The sequence below is a fragment of the Gymnodraco acuticeps genome, unplaced genomic scaffold (genome assembly GCF_902827175.1).
Source record: "Gymnodraco acuticeps unplaced genomic scaffold, fGymAcu1.1, whole genome shotgun sequence".
NCBI lineage: Eukaryota > Metazoa > Chordata > Actinopteri > Perciformes > Bathydraconidae > Gymnodraco > Gymnodraco acuticeps.
The window spans coordinates 248,917-274,103 of NW_022990305.1; the positions used below are offsets into that span (position 1 = coordinate 248,917).

A 25,187-nucleotide genomic window follows, 5' to 3' on the forward strand; every position below is an offset into this window, starting at 1 on the left:
TGCTTTAAATAGTTTCCTTCTGCTTCAGAGAGCTGAAGTGGAGGAGCTGATTTAAATTACGTGATATACTGCTGGGTATAGCTTTTGAAATTCACCATGGGATCAATAAAGTCTTTATCTTAACCTATAATAATACATGATAAAATATTTCTTGATTATATTTCTTGTGTTCTGAATCTTCAAAGTTACTAAAGTTATCAAATAAATGTAGTGCAGTATAAAGTACACTATTTGCCTGAATGGGAGTGGAGCGGTATAGCTACAGCACTTAAGTAAATGTACTTTGTAACTGTCTACTGTAGGCAAAAAAATGTTTTCTTAACGCTGTGTGATTAAAAGAATAAACACAAATAGCAGGATGGCAATACAACACTTTATTTCGTGCCTTCATACTATAGCCCAGTGGTTCTCAAAGTGGGGGGCGCGCCCCCCCAGGGGGGCGCAGAGGCATGACAGGGGGGGCAGAGACCAGGAGAAAAAATGGTTATTAAAAAAAAAAATTTTTAAAAGATTTTTAAAAAAAATCATATTTTGAAAAAGTATTGATTCGAAAATAATATGATACAGTACAGTACTATTACGTCTGGGTGTCTGTGTTTCATTAAAGCTCGGCTCTGTGTGTGTGTGGAACGAGCCATTTTGTGTGTGTGCGAGAGAGAGAGCGTACCGGAGATCGTTGATGTTAGCTTCTGGTGCTAGCGAGCTACGCTAACGGATATAAGGAGTTTTTTCAACAACAAAGTGGAGGAGAGTCCACTCCTGTCAGACTGAGAGACTCAGTGAGCTAAAGGACTCTCAGTGTTATCTCAGTGGGTCTCAAACGTTTTGGTCACCATTAATATAAATAAATTAAAAACAATTATGAAATACTATATGACATTACAAAATGTATAACGTTTAAAAGGGGAGTGATTTGTAAAATATCCATAAAGAAATAGTAAATCTGTTTACAGTTCTGTGTTGAGAGATGTATCCATACTGTAGATCTCTTCATTTTGCTCTCAAAGTGCACCAGATTGATGCTTTTAACTTCAATATTTAAAAATAAATCTTCCCGGGGGAGCTTGCCCCCGGACCCCCCTATGTGCGGTCCACACACCACCTATAAAAATAGCACTTTACCCCTGCTTACACCTATATGCCATGAGCTGATATCGAGCCTTCATTGTAACAGTTGCGGGTACACTGTGTATTTGCGTGGGGAGTGTTGCAGTAGAACATTCCACTGTAGCGCCCGGTACATTAATGGGAAACCCTAAATGTTTGAGCACCCTGTATGAAACGTCAAGCTACCCCACAGTACCCCCAAAATAAATCTTTGGCGCCGCCACTGAGCCTGACTATTTGTGTTGGGGGGGGCCCGACTTTTTTTTTTCTCCAAAGGGGGGGGCCTGACAGAAAAAGTTTGAGAACCACTGCTATAGCCATTAGATAACACAACATTAGACATATGATCAGGGCCGGCCCTAGACTTATGGGGGCCCTAAGCAAGCTTTTGCTTGGGGGCCCCTCCCGTGCGTTCTCACTACACACAACACGGAACCAACTTTTGTCTTATGATGTTAGCAGAAGCACACATATTGTATAAATAACCATGTAAACACCGTGGACCTAACCTCCTCTAGGGGGGTCCGGGGGCATGCTCCCCAGGGTAGATTTGTTTTTTAAATATTGAAGTTAAATGCATCAATCTGGTGCACTTGAAGAATGAAGAGATCTATAGATACATCTCTTAACACCCATATGAAACAGAACTGTAAACAGATTTTTCTTTATGGATATTTTACAAATCACTTAAACTGTATTCTTGTTTTGTCATATAGTATTTCATAACTGTTTTTCATGTATTCTCTCTGGCTGTCCATCTCATAATGTTCACATAGAAACTAGCTGTCAATAGGAATACCATTCAGAAGAATTATAATTTCTTGCAAAAATCTGTCACAAAAAGAGGTTTCACATTTAAATTCAGGTGTTGTTATGGCAACGTCAGTGGCCAAACAGCCACATTTACTGCTGCAAATACGTTCAAACATGCTGTTGACACGCAGTGGCAACTATGCCACCATTTCAGCTGACTTTTTCTCAGAAATACTGTCACATAACATCCATATATTTCAGTGCTAGGTTGATGCTTAGCTAAGCTAACTATGAGACACTTTAACTGACAGGACTCCGGATCAACTGTGTACTGTAAGGTAGCTTCTAGCTTCATGTCGAACAGTAAGTCAACATTTCCCAGAGAGCTTTCTTTGAAATCACCAGGTAACGCTAAAAACATTACATTTAGATTGTATGACAAAGTGTTTATTTAATATATCTGGCTAGCTATAGCTACTTGATAACGGTTTAGCTTACCCCCGCGATTCAAATTAATGTCAACGTAGCTGTAATTTATGCTTTGCTTACATGTTCGCATAACTTGGAAGTTTACTGACATTTACATACCTTGTTTATCTGGCTCAAGTTGGCTCTGGGGTTGTTGTGTGAGCCACCACTTGAGAATTGTCGTCTTTTTTAAGAAAAAATGTTCTTATGTCCATCTTCAAAAACTCTGAGTCCGACTGACAGTTTATTTTAAACATTGTCACAGCTCACAGGATAGGTACCTGTCAGCCAATAAGACAGATGTTTATTTCCATTCAACTCTCTGGTTGGTCTGGTGTCTTCACTGAACACGGGAAATTACACTCCTGCCGTCCTCTCTAGTGTCATGATGAGGTTCAGGTAAAGCACGGTTAATGTATTATATTATTGACTCAATAATATAATACATGACTTTGAGAGTAGGCAATCTAGGCATATTAACACAATTAATTAAACATACTTATCACAGCGACGGTGTACTGAGATTTTTTAATTATTTTTTTTACTAGGGTGCCCCTTAGTGGCTGCGGGGCCCTAAGCGGCCGCTTATGTCGCTTAATGGGTCGGGCCGGCTCTGTATATGATATTTGCTATATCTTATCCCACTGAAAAGGCACTGCACCGATACCGTTAAAAATATTGGCATATCCCTGTGCTGCTTGGCTCGAGCTGGATTCCACAAGCAACAGTCTGTACTGGCTGATACAGCCAGTACCGCATGAAACATGTTTTCAATGGAGGAGAGCGAAAATGAAGCGCACACGCTATTTATTGTTTGTTTATATCACGCAGTCTGTTCTTCTTCTCTCGGTTATTACGCAGTCTGTCTTCCGGTTGTTGCCTCTTTTGAATGACAAATACACACTACTGCCACCTGCTGGTAAGGAGAGTTATTGCCACTCACGCAAGCGCGAGTCGTCAGAGTTGCAGCGGACCTGCAGGTTTCTGGGAGTTTGTTCCAGATATTTGGAGCATAATAACTGAACGCTGCTTCTCCATGTTTAGTTCTGACTCTGGGGACAGAAAGCTGACTAGTCCTGACCTGAGAGATCTGGATGGTTCATTATTTAGCAGTAGGTCAGAAATGTATTTTGGGCCTAAATCATTCAATGCTTTATAAACCAGCAGCAATATTTTGACATCTATTCTTTGACACACAGGAAGCCAGTGTAAAGACTTCAGAACAGGAGTGATGTGATCCTCTTTCTTAGTGTTAGTGAGGACTCGAGCAGCGGCGTTCTGAATTAGCTGCAGCTTTCTAATATATTTTTTAGTGAGACCTGTGAAGACACCATTGCAGTAGTCGAATCTACTGAAGATAAAAGCATGGACAAGTTTTTCCAGATCCTGCTGTGACATTAGTCTTTTAATCCTAGATATGTTCTTTAGGTGATAGTAGGCTGATTTAGTAACTGTTTTAATGTGACTGTTGAAACTCAGGTCAGAGTCCATGACTACACCTAGATTTCTGGCTTTATCTGTTGTTTTGAATATTGCAGACTGAAGCTCAGCGCTAACTTTTATACGTTCTGCCTTGGCTCCAAAAACCATTACCTCAGTTTTATCTTTGTTTAATTGGAGAAAGTTCTGACACATCCAGTCATTAATTTGTTCAATGCACTTACTCAGTGTTTGAATTGGAGCGTAGTCTCCTGGTGAAATTGTTACGTACATTTGTGTGTCATCCGCATAGCTATGGTAACTTATTTTGTTGTTTTTCATTATCTGAGCCAGTGGTAGCATGTAGATGTTAAAGAGAAGAGGCCCCAAGATGGAGCCTTGAGGTACCCCACATGTCATATTTGTCAACTCAGATGTGTATTTACCTATAGAAACAACGTTTTTTCTGTCCTTTAAGTAGGATTCAAAACAATTTAGAACTGTTTCGGAAAGTCCCCCCAGTTTTCCAGTCGGTCTAGTAATATGCTGTGGTCAACAGTGTCAAACGCAGCACTGAGATCTAATAATACTAACTCTGAAGTTCTGTCACTGTCTGTGTTTAAGTGGATGTCATTGAAGACCTTTACAAGAGCAGTCTCAGTGCTGTGGTTTGGACGAAAGCCTGACTGGAACACATCAACACAGTTATTTAAATGCAAGAAGTTACTCAACTGTTGAAAAACAACTTTTTCAATGATTTTACCAAGAAATGGCAGGTTTGATATGGGCCTGTAATTGTTCATTACTGAAGCATCTGCTAGATTATTATTTTTTAAGAGCGGTTTAATAACTGCAGTTTTCAGGGCCTGTGGAAAAACACCTGAATGAAGAGATGTGTTTACTATATGAACTAGATCTGAGGCCATGCAACGAAAAACCTCTTTGAAAAATCCTGTTGGAATAATATCAAGGCGGCAGGAGGAGGATTTCAGAAGTTGAATAATGTCCTGTAGGTTTTTATCATTAATCTGATGGAATTGTGTCATGGTGTTTGAATTGATATTAGGTGGACATAGGGACAACACATTTGCTGTACCTGATGCAGAGGCACTGACTGCTTGTCTGATTTTCTGAATTTTGTCAGTGAAGAATGAGGCAAAATCATTGCATGCCCTGGTGGATAGAAATTCAGAGGCTACTGACACTGGGGGGTTAGTTAGTCTGTCGACGGTAGCAAACAAGGAACGAGCGTTGTTTTTGTTTTTGGTAATGATGTCATAGAAGAACGACTGTCATGCGTTTTTCAATTCCAAATTATAAAGGCCAAGTCTCTCTTTATAGATTTCAAAGTGAACCTGGAGATTTGTTTTTCGCCACCTACGTTCAGCTTTTCGACACTCTCTTTTTTCTGTTCTCACGGTCATGGCCTTTCTCCATGGAGATATTTTCTTGCCAATCACTTCCTTTACCTTAGTTGGAGCAATGGCATCTATAACATTTTTAATTTTTTAATTACAATTATCTACTAGCTCATTTACTGAGATGCTAGCAGGGGCTAGTGTGGAAGAAAAATTCTGAGTAAATATTTCCCTAGTATTTTCAGTTAAATATCGCTTTGTGGTTACCTCTTTTTGAACATTTTTGTGAACAGAAATAGAGCTCTCAAAGAAAACACAGTAATGATCAGAGAGTGCAACATCAGTTACCACAACCGTAGAGATATTCAGACCCTTTGAGATAATTAAGTCCAGAGTGTGCCCCTTATTGTGCGTGGGCTCCGTCACATACTGAGTACACAAAGAACACAAAACAGTTCTTTAGCCCTTCTGTCCTGGGGGTTGTCAACATGGATGTTGAAATCACCAACAATGACTGGACGGTCAAAGTCAATACATACTATAGACAGCAGTTCAGTAAAGTCATCAAAAAAGCTTGTACAGTATTTGGGTGGTCTATAGATATTTAGGAACAGAGCTCGAGAGGAGCATTTCAGCTGAAGGGCCACATATTCAAAATAAGAAAAGTTCCCATAAGATGTCTTCCTGCATTGAATGGAATCATTGAACAAAAGATCAACTCCACCCCCTTTCTTATGCATTCTTTATTTTGTTCAATCCAAGTTTCCGTTAAAAACATAAAACAGAGATTGTGCTCAGTGATAAAATCATTGATTAAAAATGTTTTTCCTGCCAAAGACCTGACATTTAATAAAGCTAGTTTAAGTTTGTTGAATACACTATCAGTAATATGTTTTGTGTCAAGCTGTGGCTGACATGGAATCACTGCTAAATTTGATAAACGTTTGAGCACTTCCTGTTTCTAAGCTGATTCACCGCTCTTAATCTATTACCTATCAACACAGATATCGGCAAAGTTACAGGCAGGCAGGGCCCCGGCATGTCCTGGAAAGAGTTGAGAGTGTCATACGCCCTTGAGCCTGGACCCAGCACATATCAGTAAGAGTTTGTTGAGTTTGGAAACACACATCCTTATCAGGCTTCGGAGACTGCAGATGCTTTCTTGAAGGGAGGGGAGGTGGTTGACGTAGGCACGGTGATGGAGACGGGGGAGATGGTGCATGTCTCTGCTTCGGTGATTTTGGTGGCCGTTGTTGAAGGGCGGGGGTAAAGGACATGCTGCCAACCCTGCGTATCGCCTTAGTTTGGTCTTTGAACTCCAGGAAGGAATTGGTGCCAACCCTCTGTATCTCCTTCGTGTGTTCAGCGATCACCAGGAGGGTGGGTGCGGGTGAAAGGGTGAATGGAGAGTAGAGAGAGCTGTGGGATGAAGGAAGAGTATCCTCAGAGGTGATAGGGGGGGGTGAAGGGCGGTGGAGACTCCTCAATTTGTCTCCCATAATCAAGACATTCCTCAGGCGGGTGCAGTGATAGATTTTCAAGGTTTTCTGAGCGATGTGTTGTGTCTTTCTCTTGTTTTGATTCCTCTTGTTGCTTGTCCTTGGCAGAGGGAACAGATTGATGACGTAGGCAGTTGAATACATTAGAGATAAACAATTTCACTCCTGACTTGTTCAGTCAAACTCAATTTGTTCCAATGTGCAGTACCACATTCTTCACAGTCGGATGTTCAGCCCCAATATACAAGATCTTCTCAGCCAAGTCAGAGACCACATCCTTGGGAAAACAGAGTACTTTGGTGATGTTCTTACTACACAGACTGTTTACATCTCTTACAGCAGAGTCACCCACAATCAGAGTTTCAGGCCCAGTTGTTAGTTTTCCCTCTAGCCTTTTACTTTTGGAGTACCTATTGGTCCTTACCCTGCTGTGTGAAGAGGACAGGTTATCCAGGTCATCAGAAAGAGATCTCCGGTTCTCGGTCAGCGGAGCGTATCTGTTCTGGATTGGCACACTCGTGGTTTAGGAGGATTGTTTGTAGTTCTCCCTTTAGCAGCTGTCCACGGCTGTTTCCTAGTAGGAATAGGGGTTGAAGAGGCGCTCTTTCTGGGTGATAACAATGCAGGCCAGCCGGTCGCATCACAGATTTCAGAGTGCTGGGCTCTGCCTGTTGTTCGTCCTCCCAAATTCCATGGAAATAATTGACTCTTCGGCCTTGCACCCAGAGAGTTCGAGGGAGGACTACCACTTGTAGATTTATTACCCAGTACACAGCCCTCCTGTTCCTTGGAATCCTTGTAGCTGCTAACTAGCTTTGAGTTAGCATGCCTTTGTCCATTATTTTTGCAACACTGGTAAAGTGGTGTCATTCCAACCTAGTCCATTCACTTCCACGTTAACTTCCAACCGTTGCATTTTCATTTACAACACGTCCATCTTCTGTAGAAGTTTGTGGAAGTCATCTGTAGAGAACGGAGGCATTTTGCTGCTAACTAGCTTAAGCTAAATAGCATGCTGTACCAGGCTTTAGCTGTTGCTAGGCCACGCTACTGTAAGACTGAGGTCGTCGTAAAAATATTTAAATATGGCTGAAACCCTCCATCTATTTACGAAGAATAACTGTCCCAGTGATAGGTTAATGTCCAGGAGCCGCTGCTCAAAGTTTTCAGAAAAGAAAAATAGAAAAAACAGCATAAAAAAGTAAGCAGAGGCAAGAGCAAGCAGAAAAGCGTCTGCACTGCCAGAAGGCTGCATGTAGCAAAGAGACTTAAAATATACTATAAAGAGAAACAAGGACACAACATTACTGCTTTCAAAGAAACAAAACAAGACAAAACAACTAAGGAGAACAAACATAAATTACATCAAATAACACTAAATAAAAGACAAAATAAGGATAAATTCACAGTTTAATCCTCTTGTTATTTTTCTTTGTGTCTTCACATGTTTCCCATATTTCCACAGCTCTTCTACTTCTAATTTAGTATTATTTCACATATTTCAGAAGTTTATTGCCAGGTTTGTTTACACATGGGAAGGAATTTGATTTGGTGTTGAACATAAACAACAATCTAAGAATGTAAGTTGTAAAAGTACACGCAGAAATATTTGGCCCTAATATAGAGATTTAGGTTTTTGAATTGCATATCAAATTTCCATCCTTTTGGATTACATAGTTCTTACATAAATTGACTGATAAACTCTATGTATTCCAAATACATAACTATATCAACAACCTTATTATAAATACATCCAATGTGTTTCAAATGCGAGAACAAGGCTTATGTATTCGATATAAATAAAGCCTATGCATTTTAAATTCACAAGAACCAGGTGTATGTATACAAAATAAATATAGCTTATTTGGTGCATTAATTTAATAATGCTTATTACATGGCTTAGTTGAATACTCGATTCTGATCAATGGTCAATTCAGAACACGTGACACGTTGTTAATCCAGAACAGACAGACCGCTGTCAAGCACTTATTGACCGTTGTTAAGGACGCTCACATCTGCACAAACAAGTCTGTTCGATTTAACTGTATACAGTTTGGCCGAAAAGCAAACTGCATGCAGTTTGCTTTTATAACTGACAAGACAAGAGCGACAAGAAAAATACACCTTCATGCCGATCTAGATCCCTCCGCTTCGTGTCGGGCTCCTGATCAGCCTGTCGGTGTTCTTTTCCCCATAATGACCGTGTCGCTGCACATTATCCCTTCCATAACATTTATAATTGTTTTTGGTAATAATCTACTTTTATAATACATAACCACATTCCCCACACTAACAGCACTAACAAAAAAGTAGACATACCACCTTGTTTCATATTTTAATGCATCAAGAAATCACAGTACACACCCACAATGTATACACTTGAAACAAAGTAACAAAGAAAATCAAGTCAACTTGAAGACAATCTTTGTTTCAACTAATTAATGCAAGTAAATCTAGTTGATATATATAAAAGCTAAGTTACTCTCATGACATTTTGGTGTGATACTTATAAAGTAACAGTTTAAAACAAACCCATTTGCTTGCACTTTAATATGTGTAGCTTTCTATCAATATTAGTAAGCACAACATCCACAGATAACTTCATACTCTTTATTTTTTTCAAACCGTAGTAACAGACAAAGAATTAAAGGTTTTAAAATCATTAAAACGTACCTCCATTGCTGTCATGCAGCAGAAATAAAATGCCCTCCGTAACCATAACGGTACTAGCCGGTGTTTCAGACTGTCGGTTAACGTATCACTCCGCCTCCGTTGTATCACCGCTGCAGGTGCACAGAGTTCCTCTGCCAGCGGCAGTAGTCCTCTCATTTAGATCAAAATGTGTCTTTACTTTAGTCCGAATTAAAAGATTACATCTTTAGGATATACCAGTTAATTACATCCATGCCTAAACCTTGCATTCAGTTAAAAGAGGGTTTTTTAAAAAACTCAAATGTGGAAGCATACGGTTTTTTTCTGTAGCTCTCAAACCTGCACTCCCTCCTTTTTATTTTTTCAACTGATAACTTGCAAGTTGAGTCAATGTGACAATATTTTAAGTTGTCAAGAATACATGTAAGTTTCACCTTCTAAAACTAGAAAAGCTGAGTTCAAAATCAAAAACTTGTCAGAACTCTTTGAATTAAAGAGACAATGTAACTTGACATAACTAAATGGGGCTGTGATGTTTTACAGTGTACATTTTATGCATTATTAAATGAATGCACCAAATAAGCTATAATTAAAACGTTACAAAAACAGTATAATTTATATTTATTCAGTTAATTTGGGTTAACTTAAAATAAAAATAAATCAATTTAGTGATATAGGAGTTACAAGACAAGTGCATACAAGTACAGTGTCACAGATACACAGAAGACAGTAAGGTGAATTTACAAGTAAAGATATATAACTCCTTTTGTGAGGAGGCTGTGGCTCAGTGGGTAGTGTGCTGGACTTCGAATCAGGGGGTAGCAAGATTGAGTCCCACTGCAGTCAGTATGTCGTTGTGTCCCTGGGCAAGACACTTCACCCCAAATTGCTCCTGTGGGGATTGTCCACAGTACTGAATGTATGTAAGTCGCTTTGGATAAAAGCGTCTAACAAATGACATGTAATGTTATAACTAATGACAAAATATACATGGGGATAAAAAAGAAAACAAAAACAGTGTGTGTGTGCATTTGAGGGATGAGACAATCAGGATTAATCTTTTAGAGCAATTTATAACTTTTTAAAACCTAAAGATTCAAATAAAGGCTATAAAAGGGTTCATATCGGGTAGTTTATATCATTTAAAAAAAAAGTATCCGCTGATTTAAAGACGTTTCTTTCCCCAAGACATTTCTTTTTGGACTCAGTAACGTCACGGACTGACATGGAAGTTGTATTAGCGCAGTTGGCCACTATGTCATTTTTCAATAAACTTTATTGAAATCCAGTCGGAAAAACAGACTGTGCCATCAAGTGGTGAAACTACAGCAGCACGTGGACGAAATAAAAACGGGAAAAAACAAGAAAAGCAAATCTATTAAAATAAAAATGATTCAACCTGTTTTTTTGACAGTTGCTCTAATTATGAATACATAAAAAAAATATAATAAATAAAATAAAAAACGTAAAAAAAACAACAATAACATTTTGCAGATGAGGCATTACAACAAATTATTTAAGAGAGGAACAAAAATAAATGATGAATTCTGGGAAAAAATACTAATTTACTAAACAAACAAATGATTCCTTTTCAATATAGCTGCAGTTCAAATACTGACCATTCATTAAAACCAGAATATAAAGTGATTGTTAGTAATTATAAAACATTAAACAGTTTCTAATGTTGAGACAAAGAGTCTCTTTGTGTCAACAAATTTAATGAGAAAATAGAAAATAAGTTTTAAGTTTCCAGCTCAGATTATTACAGCAGCAAGAATCACATTTGCTGAGAACACAGAAAACTAACGGCCGTCACAATGAAGTCAAATAATGAACATGAGATAATATTATATCAGAGTTTCACTAGAACAATGTTTGTTCAAAAAAACAAGAATGTTACAAATGTACTTTATCACTTCTCATACCTAACGTGTCTTAGTGTTTTGTAAAGTAAATACAAAAAAACTACCAAAAAAGCAACTCAAACCTTTCAATTGAACTAAAACGTTAAAAAATACAATTCAGTGTACATTGTAACGATCAACTATCAAAAATAGCTGTGTTAAATAAACGCAAAAGGGGTTATTGATATGAAATAATATTATAAAGGCAAAACAGAACTGATAAACGGACAATCTACTCTTTCCACAAAATAGTCCCCACATAAGTGTATTTCCTACTGTCTACATCCACACATTCACAAAAGAAACAAAGACAGGTTGTATACGTTATTCAATTATAGACAGTTTTCCAGCCAAACAAAAAACAACAAAAAGTCAGCTCGGCGATAAACCGAAATTGTCTTTACTGCCTAATCCAGGCCACTATAGTTTCATTGAAAAAAAGGCTGTTGCTCCTGTGCCCGTCAGCAGCAAACAACTGAAATGTGTTTAGGCCTATTTAGGCAATAATCCACAACAAAGGAAAACACGATGATCGGCGTGGCACAAAGGAGCGATCTCACCCTGTGTTGGAGAAAATCTCCTTATCTGTGCGCACGGAGACGTGCTTCCTGGTCGGTCGATGCAATATCCAAATTCAGTTATTTTCAGTTAAATCCCGTTGCATTTTAATATACATGATGAGGAAACTTAAATATCCCGCTGAATACCCGCATTCGCCACACACACACACTTCCTCCTCCCGCGAGAACCAACCCCTGCCGTCACTGTGACGCGCCCACTAAAAAGCCTCTGGGCGCGCCGCGACAGGTGAATATACAGACAAGGCTTAATGACCCACACCCTCAAACTGTACATAAAAGTGGACATTAACTACTGCAGTTGCGAGGATAACATACATTACATGAATCATAGTTCATTTCATGATAAACAACATGCCTTAATCCTTTTCCCCTGCCACTACAGTTTAGAAGAAACAACTTCAATCAAAATCAAGCAGCCATCACAACGTTACACACAGAAAAATGTGAACAGGCTGCTTTATCTAAATCAAAAACGTTTTTATTAACCAGAGCACTCACATTTATAGCCGAGTGTGTGAGGACAGCAGGATTTTGGGTGGTCTGAATGTAGTCCATAAAAAACATGTTTATTAGAACGTAGAGTCACTTACATTTGAAGAAAACAGGGGGAATGCTAGCTTGACTCAGAAAAGGATCAGATGGAGGCAGAGTGAGTGCGCTGGTGGGATCTAAGAGTACTGATCTGAGTAAAAAGTTTCCCACATTGTTCACAGCTGTATGGTTTCTCTCCTGTGTGAATACGATGATGCCTCTTAAGTTGACTTGATGTAGTAAATGACTTGTCACACTGGTCACAGCTGTACGGTTTCTCTCCAGTGTGAATACGATGATGCGTCTTAAGATGACTTGATCGAGCAAATGACTTGTCACACTGGTCACAGCTGTACGGTTTCTCTCCAGTGTGGATGCGCTGGTGGACTTTAAGGTCTGGACAACAATAAAACATTTTCCCACACTCGTCACAGCTGTGTGGTTTCTCTCCTGTGTGAACACGATGATGGGCTTTGAGTTGACTTGATGTTTTGTACGTTTTTCCACACTCGTCACATATGTATGGTTTCTCTCCAGTGTGAACACGTTGATGGACTGTGAGCTGACTTGGACAATCGTACGTTTTCCCACACTCTTGACACCGGTATGGTTTTTCACCCGTGTGAATACGATGATGCCTCTTAAGATGACTTGATGTGGTAAATGACTTGTCACACTGTTCACAGCTGTATGGTTTCTCTCCAGTGTGAACACTTTGATGGTTTGTTAGTTGATCTGATGAATTGCATGTTTTTCCACACTGTTCACAGCTGTATGGTTTCTCTCCAGTGTGAATACGATAATGCTTCTTAAGATGACTTGATGTAGTAAATGACTTGTCACACTGTTCACATGTGTATGGTTTCTCTCCTGTGTGAATACGATGATGGATTGTGAGTTTACCTGATGAAGGGAACATTTTCCCACACTCTTCACAACAGTATGGTTTTTCTCCCGTGTGAATACGATGATGGATTGTGAGTTTACCTGATGAAGAGAACATTTTCCCACACTCTTCACACCAGTATGGTTTTTCTCCCGTGTGAATACGATGATGGATTGTGAGTTTACTTGATGAAGTGAACATTTTCCCACACTCTTCACACCAGTATGGTTTTTCTCCCGTGTGAATGCGATGATGGATTTTGAGTTGACTAGAAGAAGTGAACATTTTCCCACACAGATCACAGCTGTAAGGTTTCTCTCCAGTATGAACTCTGTGATGAACCGTTAATCCTCCAGAGGCCTTGAAGGATTTGTTACACAGGTCACAGTTGTACGGTTTCTCTTCAGTATGGATGCGTTGGTGGACTTTAAGTGCACCAGTCTGAGAAAACGTTTTCCCACACAGGTCACAGTTGTGGGGTTTCTCTCCAGTGTGAACTCTCAGATGACGCTTTAAGTTCCCAGATAATTTGAAGGATTTGTCACACAGGTCACAGCTGTGAAGTCTGAGTCCTCTCTGGTTCTAAAGCAACAGACATACAAAGAGACATTCATTAAGTACATTTAAAAAAAATCTTTTGCAACATGCCTTCTTGAACAAAAACAAAAGTAATTGAGCTATCATTTTCAACTAATGTTATTAAATAACTGGTAAAGAATCACTCAAATGAAGCAGTCAGTAGATTTCTCCTAAATTCACCAAAAGTTAGCATTCTAACGTAACAAAGTACCGCGACCGCTGTTTGCACCATGTAATCAGAGGTATTGTTGGAAAGCTCTGTCCCTCCTGCACAATCTCATCGGATCCAAATATGGTAATTTCCTTTGTATCAGCAACCAATCGTGTACAAAGGGGTCTTAAACCAAAAAACGAAATCTCATTGACTGGTGTCAATTTCTGACAATGTGATTCGTTCAGATGCGTCACGTGGTGTGCTAAAACACTTCCTGGTTTAGCTTTCGCTGGAAATTTAAATCTCAAAATGGCAAAAGAACAGCGAAAAAAACGTTCACATAGAAGTAGACAACAATTTGTCACTTCGACGAAGCAAGGTTAGACAAAAAACAAATGACCCCGAACATGAAATACCTTCACGGAGTGTGTCGAGGCGCAAGCTGTCATCCAGAGAAAAGGAGGGTTTAGGTAGCGCCACACAACAATCTTTAAAGGTCTTTTTCTCAAAATGAGTTTTTGTCTCATATTCTGAGTGAGAAATGTCAACTTCAGTAGCACTTACATACACCAAACTTTCCAGTAATATTCCTATCAATATTCTGAAGGTTTTTACAGAAGGGTATGTTCATATATGACATTTTATACCTAAAACATGGCAGAATACTGTTGACAGTATTTTCTGATTTTTGGAGTTATAAAAAGAAATATCCAAAATCCCTTCTGGAAAAACTTTAGACTCTAGACTGGTGCACTACAAAATGAAACAAGAATTTGTTGTAAACCTGACTTTATCCAATGTTCAGAATTGTGTTCCTGAAATGTATGATAATATGCGCACATTTAAACATGCTATTTCAGAAAACTTGTAATACAAAAAATGACTGGCGTATCTAAAGCCAGTTGAGTAGTACTTGAAATGTTTTGGCTCTATGAAACCTGAAGTACTTATGTGATTCTGTTTTCTTCAAGTTTGTATCTTCTTGGTCGAATGCACTTATTGTAAGTCGCTTTTGATAAAAGCGTCATCTAAATGCAATGTAATGTAATGACCTTTTTAGAGAGGTTTAGCAAAAAAAATCCCACCTCTGGGTTCATTTGGGTGGAAATGGGTGTATTTGCCGTTTATCTGGAACCTATTGGTCGATTTTGATGATTGACATCTCTTTTTAACCGTTAGAGCCAATAAAATCGAAGGAGAATTTCCACATACACATTACCATTGAAAAGTGGGGGCTATGCACATGCAGCTTGCCCAAAGCAAAACCTATCTTACGCTCTGAAATCTGAAAACTAGTTTTATTGCTGATGGATTATCAGAAATCATTTCAAAGTGACACAGACACATTGGATTAACCTATGGATTAACCTTCAGCAATGTTTTTATCGTTTTAATGCCATTTGATCAGAAAACAACAAAGGTAAGACATTTTGCCGTGTTGGCTACCTAACGCTACGTGGTGTGATGTCTTTGTTAGCTTCTCATGTCGCGAGTTCGGATCGGTCAGTAATGATACCAATACCTGTCGAATCTGTGCAATCTCAGCTTGCTAATCGATATCTTGTTTGTGCAGATACGATAAGTAATAAGGGTATTTTAAGGAGAGTGTGTTAGCATATTTTCGCTCATGGCTAATTCAGAGCCTTTGTTATTACCCTTAAGTTTCGTTTTGCTAAAAATAGTTAATATTGTCTGATAGCTGAGTTTCTTCCAGTTAAGTGGGTATGACACATTAATAGGTTTTTAAATGTTAAGAAGCCCTCAGACGCTGTTTCTTGCAGATGTTGCGATCTTTCCCCCGCCCGAGGGGAATGGGGATTAACAGGTTAACAGGTTAAAGAAGAGACACTACATACTGATATACACCTGAACATCAGCAGGAGAGGACTCTTTAAAGTAGAGATATTACGTACTGATATACACCTGAACATCAGCAGGAGAGGACTCTTTAAAGAAGAGACACTACATACTGATATACACCTGAACATCAGCAGGAGAGGACTCTTTAAAGTAGAGATATTACATACTGATATACACCTGAACATCAGCAGGAGAGGACTCTTTAAAGAAGAGACACTACATACTGATATACACCTGAACATCAGCAAGAGAGGACTCTTTAAAGAAGAGACACTACATACTGATATACACCTGAACATCAGCAGAAAATGACTCATTAAAGTAGAGACACAACATACTGATATACACCTGAACATCAGCAGGAAAGGACTCTTTAAAGTAGAGATACTACATACTGATATACACCTGAACATCAGCAGGAGAGGACTCTTTAAAGTAGAGACACTACATACTGATATACACCTGAACATCAGCAGGAGAGGACTCTTTAAAGTAGAGACACTACATACTGAAATACACCTGAACATCAGCAGGAGAGGACTGTTTAAAGTAGAGACACTACATACTGATATACACCTGAACATCAGCAGGAGAGGACTCTTTAAAGTAGAGACACTACATACTGATATACACCTGAACATCAGCAAGAGAGGACTCTTTAAAGTAGAGACACTACATACTGAAATACACCTGAACATCAGCAGGAGAGGACTGTTTAAAGTAGAGACACTACATACTGATATACACCTGAACATCAGCAGGAGAGGACTCTTTAAAGTAGAGACACTACATACTGATATACACCTGAACATCAGCAGGAGAGGACTCTTTAAAGTAGAGACACTACATACTGATATACACCTGAACATCAGCAGGAGAGGATTCTTTAAAGTAGAGACACTACATACTGATATACACCTGAACACCAGCAGGAGAGGACTCTTTAAAGTACCAGGATGCAAACGCAGCAGGTATGAAAAAGGTGACAAGTATCCGACCCCCCGAAATATTGGCATTACAATTAGGAATCAGAGGATTTTAGCAGTCAGAACAACTAAAACAGCAGTGTTAATAATAACAGAAACACCAAAGAGTCACATCTAATATGAATATATAAAAGCATTTATTTTAATTGTGTAGCAGTCAGTTTATAATTTTTAGTTTTGTTAACACTGGGCCAGAGATAGGTCAAATCCACCCAAATGACACCAGAAGTGTTTTATTTTTGCTAAATCTCTCTAAAAAGCTCAAATGTCACTTGTTTTCTATCAATCTTGATACAGGGTACTTATTATATGTTATAGTTTGGATTCCTAAAGCTTTTAGTCTACCATCCCATCATTCAAGGGTGGTTTTCACTATAAGTAATGTTTTTTCTTTTGGACGGACACAATAATTTACATTTTATTACTATGTTCAATCTGAATTTACTTTAAAGTGGACCTATAATGCTATATTTGAAAAATATATTGTAGGGCCATACCTATATAAAACATGTCTGTGAAGGTTTTTTTTCAAAATACGAAACAGATCATGCATTTTAGCCATGCCTAATTTCGCTCTATTTGCTGTATTCCAGCCCTGTTTTTGCACGGGCTGATTCTGTGACGTAGCTTTAATGCAAATGAGCTGCAGCTGACCACGCCCCCCCGCAGAAAAGGGGGGTGTGGCACGGCCCCGGCACGAGCGTCATGTTACCATGCTTGCTGTGAATACGAGTGGAAAAGAAACATGTTCTCTCAGACAAATGCATGTGTTGAGTATGTTATGAGTATGATCCCAAATATGACACTGAAGAAGCAATGTTTACAGTTTGCAGAGGTGGGGACTCGAGTCACATGACTTGACTCAAGTCAGACTCGAGTCGCATATTTTTTGACTTGAGACTTGCTTGACTAACATTGATAAAAGACTTGACTTTGACTTGGTATTCATGACTTGAGACTTGACTTAAGCTTGAGATATATGACTTGAAAGGACTTGAGTGTTTAAAATTAAATATTTGCGTTTGTTTTTGTGGTGAGATATTACGTTTAGTTTTTTTTGCGCGCAAACCTGGCAACCCACTAGAAGGCAGGAGTCTCAGTTAACATGGCAGCGGCTAGCGTTACTCCACAAATAGTCAAGTTTGGATTCAAGGATTATGTTGTCGATGACGTTAATAAGAAGAGAACAGCGGTATGCAGGGTCTGCAGCATAAAGATCAGTGACACGACCACCACAACATCCAACTTCCTTCGTCACTACAAAAAAAAACACAGAGAAAGGTAGGCTACGTGCATGTGTTGTGTTAGCTAGAAAGCTAACGTTAAGTTTAAGCTACGTTAGACTTGGTTTCAAATCAACAAAGCATTGCAAAGAGAAGACAAAACTGTAAATGAACACTCGAACCGCCAAGGGATTCATTTGGACTAACCCTGATACTGACGGGCTGTCAGGAGAGGGAGAGAGAGGAAAAGAGATGCCTGGTTTATTTCCCCTGTGTTATCAGAAGTTACTGTAAACTTTTGAATAATGTAGTTCATCTACTTTTAGTAGTTTGTTTAAATGTTTTAATTATGTTGTTTTTGTTTGTAGAAGTGCATCATTCGTTGATTTATTGTAAAATGAATCTGAACTTTTTGATCTGTTATTGATGATAAACTGAAGCAATTTCTAAATTAAACCAATTAAGTGAGTTTAAAATCGTCCTACTTAGTTTATAAGGAAATTATGAAGAGGAACAAATTAAATTATTTGAAAATGATATCTATGTAGGTGCTGACGGCGCTGTTAGCGGTTCTAGTGTTAACAGAAATTTAAAATAAATATGTGTAATAGCAAATGCCATATATGATTTTCTTACCTGGAATTCTGCCTTTTTTAACAGACTTTTTGATTGAGTCCTAGCTATATTGTCTGCAGTTCTAGGGTTAATATGAATCTAGTATGATTGTCATCGGTCTAAATTAGATTTCAAATGATTAACTGTGTATGTACTGAAGATCATAGTGTGGGTTGAATCCATTTTCATAACCACTGTCTTTTAACTGATTTAAATGCGGAAACTGGGCTTATTCATCAGAATTTTGTATGACTTGACTTGCTTGACCTGAGCAATGACTTGACTTGCTTGACCTGTGCAATGACTTGACTTGACTTGCTTGACTCTCATCACAGTGACTTGGGACTTGCTTGATACTTGTATGTCAAGACTTGAGACTTGCTCATGACTTGCACATGTAGGACTTATTCCCACCTCTGACAGTTTGTAACATAGAGTGTGTAACGAAAAAACAGCGGTACATATATATATTTATATAGGGAGACATTCATCTTTTCAGCATATATACAATGGCCGCATTACGTTTATAAATAGTTTACAGTCCTTTTCTTCCAACATCGTGCAACAAGTGTTACTGTTGGAAAGTTCAATAACTTTGGGTCATAAAAAGTATAACTCCAGATGCTTAAACACCTCAGTTGTCAGCAATGTGTGTAGTTTCATGTGTTTTTAAAAGCTCAGTTATTGACTTCTTTATACAGGTGTACATGTGGAAATTGCGCTACAATGCCTTCTGAATCTGAGAATGTGTGCTGCATTGAGATACCACAGGTAACATTTTTGATAGCTTCACTAAATTGTCGGTTTAGAGAATACATTTTTCACATGTCATTCAATATGTTTATCACACTAGGTGTCAAGACGGATGCAGGAACTTGAGGACTCTGTGCGTTGTATGGTGGAACTTCCTAGATTGGAGCCAGTGTGCCTAAATGTGTTCTCCCTGCAGAATGCATTTAATATATACAGGGCTGAATATGGGAGACTACAGATGAGGCAAATGCAGCAGTGAGTGGTTTGTTGTTTATTTTTTTGTATGACTGAATTTGTAAAACGTATGCTAATATTGTTCATGAAAATAAATACTGGTGTATATGGTTTTATGCAATCTTTCATTTCATTCTGTCATTGTACATGGCGTTACTATTATATACGCGTTACTATTATATACACTACCCAGCAATGGCATAACACACAGATTTGTTGATGACAAAAAAAGTCCACACACAACCGTTTGCTTTTGAAATCTGCATATACTTTACCCCTCAAACATGAATAATCATGACACATTTTATATAAACTGTCGGAATTTTATTGTCAGAATAAACGGTTCTTAAACCCATACAAAATAAGTAAACATACTTGTAATTTACATAAATGACAGGCTTTTGAATAATTATTCTTTGAAATTATTTCAGGCGTCACAGGTATCTAGCCTACAGAAGTTTTGTGAGCTGGTGTTGGGGCTTCCTTGGACGCAGGATCAGAGTGGTGATTCGCAGGGAGTTTCCTGATCTGCAAAACGTCTATGTTGGGTTCAGACAGCAGCCAAATTGAACTGTGTAGCATAACCTGCGATGACCTCCTCCCTGTCAGGTCGCTCGTATTGGGAACATAGGTCCTCTGGGATGGGTATCTTCAAAACCTCCTGTGTGAATGGTGCAGGGTCCACAAAGACTTGGTTGAAGATGAGGTACATCAAGTTGGCAACGTAACCTGTGCAATATTTTAAAAAAGCAAAACAAATATTTGGTTTAGATTTGTATATGCATGTGAAAAAACAAAAACAGAAAGTTCTTCCTACTTTTTTTCAAATATTGTTTTATTTTATAATTTATTGTGCCGTTTGTGCAATACATATTTCGTATTTAAAATGTATAAATAGGAAAATTACTGGCACCTTCAACAGATTTATATATTTAATTTTCATGCGCTTGCGTCCTAATTTATATGGAGGTCTACTCTTTTACTTCTGCATTTATCTGCCATTGTTGTTGTAATGCTGCAGTTTGTTTTGAAAGATATTTGAAAAGTAAAATATCCAATGTAGGGATGGGTATCGTTAAGGTTTTAACGGTACTACTACTTTTATCGATACCGCTTATCAGTCCGGTCTTTTAACGGTACTCTTATCGGTTCTTTTGGAGAGAAAAAAAAGGTAAACTAACTAAACAAATTGTGAACAAATCTAACATTTATTTTTATTTAAATTAAATACATAATATTTCACATCAAAAGAAACAACAATGTTTTAACAAATCGTATTAAATAATGTGATGACAGAACTGTTAACAGAATAGCTGAAACTTTAACAAAATAAATAACTCAGTTTCCTCTAATCATTAACCCATGTTTGTATAATTGAGTTAACTCTGTGTATTGCTGCTAGCATACATAACACCTGACGTGGAAACGTTACTCGTGGATGGGGCTACAGAGCTGCTAGAAAGACAGTCGAACCCGGTGCATTTCTCCGTCTGAATGTGGAGCACTTTTGCTAAATGTTTAGACAAATTGCTCGTGTTACTGCCCTTACATGCTAAACTCTTATAGCACTTTTGGTAACGAGGATTGTCCACATCGAGACGGGTAAAGTTTAACCACACCTCGGAGCGCGTTTTCTCCACCATCTCCTCCGTGTGTGTGTGTGTGTGTTGCTGCATGTAGCAGCTGCGTGTGTGTAAACTGCCCCGCCCCCTCTCAAGCAGGCGGGGGAGAGAGATCTCTCGCCTGGATTGGAAAGATCGAAAATACTAAAAGACGCATTTTGCATGCTTTTTGCGTATTAGAAACGGAGTTGGCAACACTAAAACTGCAATATAATGTTTGTGTAGCAATAATACATGTACATATATTTTTTACATGTCTGCAGTACCGATAAAAAGACCGTTAACGTCGGAGCTTAACGGTACCACGGTCTTTAATAATTCAGCCCCGGGGCCGTTTAATACCGGGGCTCGGTACCCATCCCTAATCCAATGTAACGTGTACATTTTGTTGTGTAAATAGTTGTATAGTAAATATTTTAAACACTTACGGAATGTGGGGTCAGTCTTTATGGGTTTTGCTCTGCATTCTCCCTTCCTGGTCTTTGGGAACTGCAGTTTATACAGAGGCTTTCCAGTGGATGTAGTGGCTTGTGCACAATTAGCGTTTTCATTATAGTGCAAGGCTGCCAGGCAGTCTTTAATTTCCGTAATGAGAAAAGAAAATGTAAATAATAGAAAAGGATGTAGATTGTCCCACTCTTGACCTAACAATCAACATCGGCACCTCTGTTGTTTCCCCGACTCAGACTGCAAGGAATCTGGGTGTGACCCTAGATAACAACCTGTCCTTCACTGCAAACATCGCTGCTACAACCCGCTGCTGCAGATACACGCTTTACAACATCAGGAGGATACGTCCCCAGCTGACACAGAAAGCGACCCAGGTTCTAGTCCAGACTCTTGTCATCTCACGCCTAGACTACTGCAACTCCCTCCTGGCTGGTCTAACTGCATGTGCCATCCGACCTCTGCTGCTCATCCAGAATGCAGCGGCTCGTCTGGTCTTCAACCTTCCTAAATTCTCCCACACTACTCCGCTCCTCCGCTCCCTTCACTGGCTTCCGGTAACTGCTAGAATCCACTTCAAGACAATGGTACTTGCGTACCATGCTGCGAATGGATCTGGCCCTTCCTACATCCAGGACATGGTTAAACCGTACACCCCAGCACGTGCACTACGCTCCGCATCAGCCAAACAGCTCGCTGCACCCGCACTGCGAGGGGGACCCAAGTTCCCATCAGCAAAAACACGTGGGTTTGCTATCCTGGCTCCAAAATGGTGGAATGAGCTCCCCATTGACATCAGGACAGCAGAAAGCTTACACACCTTCCGGCGCAGACTGAAAACTCATCTCTTTCGACTCCACTTCGAGCGATAGAATTACTAACAAAGTACTTATATACACTAATAAAGGACTGGCTTATCTAAAGCCAGTTGAGTAGCACTTGAAATGTTTTTGCTATATGAAACCTGATGTACTTATATGATTCGGTTTTCTTGAAGTTTGTATTTTGTTGGTCGAACGCACTTATTGTAAGTTGCTTTGGATAAAAGCGTCAGCTAAACGCAATGTAAAAATTGTCACTAACTATGGTTTATTTTACCTGCACAACATTCCAAGAAATGGAACCACACATTTTTTTGGAGCGAAGCGTAGGATGACGCCGTGGAATGCCTCCAAAGATGAAGTCTGGTGGTGGGGGCTGAGTTTGGCCACAGCTTTCAAAATCCTCGCATTTGAGAGAATTTTCTCCAGCTTGCAAAAGGCCTGCGTTCCTAAGAATTTGAAAATCAAATTCATATTTATTATTATATATATTTGAAATTGTCACGCTTTATAGATTGTGTCGGACAACATCCTGTATTTAATAGTTGTCCCTTACTAATATTTATAGAGGAGTAATGTAATATGGTTTATGAACAACACACCTGTTGCCATCCATTTCCTTTTATCGGTGGTAATACGCAGTGGATGTGTGCGGAGCTTACAAAATGAACTAAAATGTTACAAAACCATATAAAAACACCCAACCGATTACTGTTTGGGTTTGAGGCGACATTGATACGGCGAAGCTACATGCTACGTAGTAGAGATAACTTTATCAGGAAACACACCGCTAAATAAAAAGGAATGCAAATATTAACATGGAAAAACTTACAGCTGGCCAAAAGGCATCATATTCAGTCGGAGAAATTAACAATTTTCAACTTCCTTAACTCGTAGCTCTGTTGCCCCAATTACGAGTAACGTTATCACATCAGCTGTGCAGAGGTGGGAGAAGTACTCAGATCTTACCATAGTGTAGGAAGAGTTCCTCAAGTAAAAGTATGATCATCAAAATACAGTTAAAGTAGCGACAGTAAAAGTAGTCATTGTGCAGATTGGTCCATTTCAGAATAATATATATGATGTGTTTTATAATGATTGATCATGAAAGTTTTCTCAAAGCTGGTAAAGGTGCAGCAAGTTTGAATGGCTTTGTATACTGCAGGGTAGCTGGTGGATTTACTCCAGGTGGAACTAAAGTCTGATTCAACACTTGATTATATTTCACATCATTCATCCACATCTGTAAAGTAACTAAAGGTATTCAATAGGTAGTGGAGTAGAAGTACACCATTTATCTCTGAACTGTAGTGGAGTAGAAGTACAAAGTAGCAACACATTTAAATACTACAGTAAAGTACCTCAACATTTTACTCAAGTACAGTACAATATAATAACAATTATATATACATTTCATTTATTTCACATTTAAATAAAGCAATTAATTTGGTTAACAATTTGTTTTTTTTCCCTTTAAAAAAATAACAAAAAGCAAATACAAGAATACCGTTAAAGTACCGGATCGATAAGCAGTATCGATAAGACTAGTAGTACCGTAGAAAACCTTAACAATACCCATCCCTAGATGTTAAACAAGTAAAGTGTTAAGAGAGTGAAATGTTGCTTTACGAATTTCAACACTTGATGCAGTCACATTGATTCAGATTTCAGATTCCTGTATTTGCCCAACTGAATTAGTTTAAAGGTGACCTATCGTGCAAAATGCACTTTTTTACGTCTTTTACACATGAATATGTGTCCCCGGTGTTCCAGGGAACTCACCAAGTGTCAGAAAACACAACCCTCTCTCTTTTCCTCCGTACCCAAATCTCTAACAAAGGGGCTGGAACGGATCTGATACAGACTGATCCAGATTTGAACACTGTCCTGACGTCAGGACGGTGGCGCTACGGCTATTGGTCAATTATCCACCTATCAGGGGAATGTGGGGTTGGGCCACGGCCGGCCATTGCTGCTCGAAAGCGCTGGAGACGCTGTAGTACATATGCCAGGCCTGTAAGTGGCGCTGTAGCCTGCCACAAAAGCAGCGAAGAAGACTTCCCTTGCATGGTTGCCATGGTTGCCCTTCTGTTTATTCTCCGCTGTGGCTCTTTTTCTCCCTCCCTGAGGCAAGCGTTTGCGCCTCCTGCTTTAAAACAAATGAATAATGACTCTATATAATCGTAAGGGATAATGTGCAGCGACGCGGTCATTATGGGGAAAAGAACACCAACAGGCTGATCAGGAGCCCGACGCGAAGCGGAGGGATCTAGATCGGCATGAAGGCACATTATGCAATGTGCACATTATTCCGCTTATTACATGGCCACATTCTCAACAAAGTAACAAAATGACTCCCAATATAAATTGAAATGCTTTTATGGATTTAGAAAATGATTTTATTGATTTAAAAAATAGTTGTATTGATTTAAATTGACATGCATCCGCTAAGAAAAATAGTCCGTTGTTACCGTTTGAACTAACGCAGCAACGGCAGGAACTGCTTCAATAGTGTTTTTGAGGAGCTTTTTTATTACAGATTTGAAAACATCGTTGCTTGCTTTAAAAGTAGCACAATTCATGATGTCAAACCTTGGAAAGTATCTAGATATCCCTGCCCTAATGCCAAAGTAACTGGCAACTGAATATGTGTCGCTGTTTGATGTCTATGTCTGGACCGCTGAGTAAAGAGGAGGGTTTCTGCCCCGTTACTTCTATAAGAATAAAACACGGAG

At 39.0% G+C, this 25,187-nt stretch overlaps 1 protein-coding gene across 3 annotated transcripts in view; it reads right to left on the bottom strand.

Moving 5' to 3' along the window:
* Positions 1–8,923: 8,923 nt before the first annotated feature.
* LOC117550346 (zinc finger protein 665-like) overlaps positions 8,924–25,187 on the bottom strand; it is a 21,103-nt gene continuing 4,839 nt past the window's right edge. For 2 of the 3 annotated variants that reach the window (XM_034222752.1, XM_034222753.1), the window contains exon 3: positions 8,924–13,740. In XM_034222752.1, the coding sequence (XP_034078643.1) occupies positions 12,376–13,740 (1,365 nt within the window). In that variant the 3' untranslated portion in view covers positions 8,924–12,375. Of the gene's footprint in view, positions 13,741–19,635; positions 20,292–25,187 lie in introns of those variants that run through there. The other variant, XR_004569614.1, reaches the window with a different exon arrangement.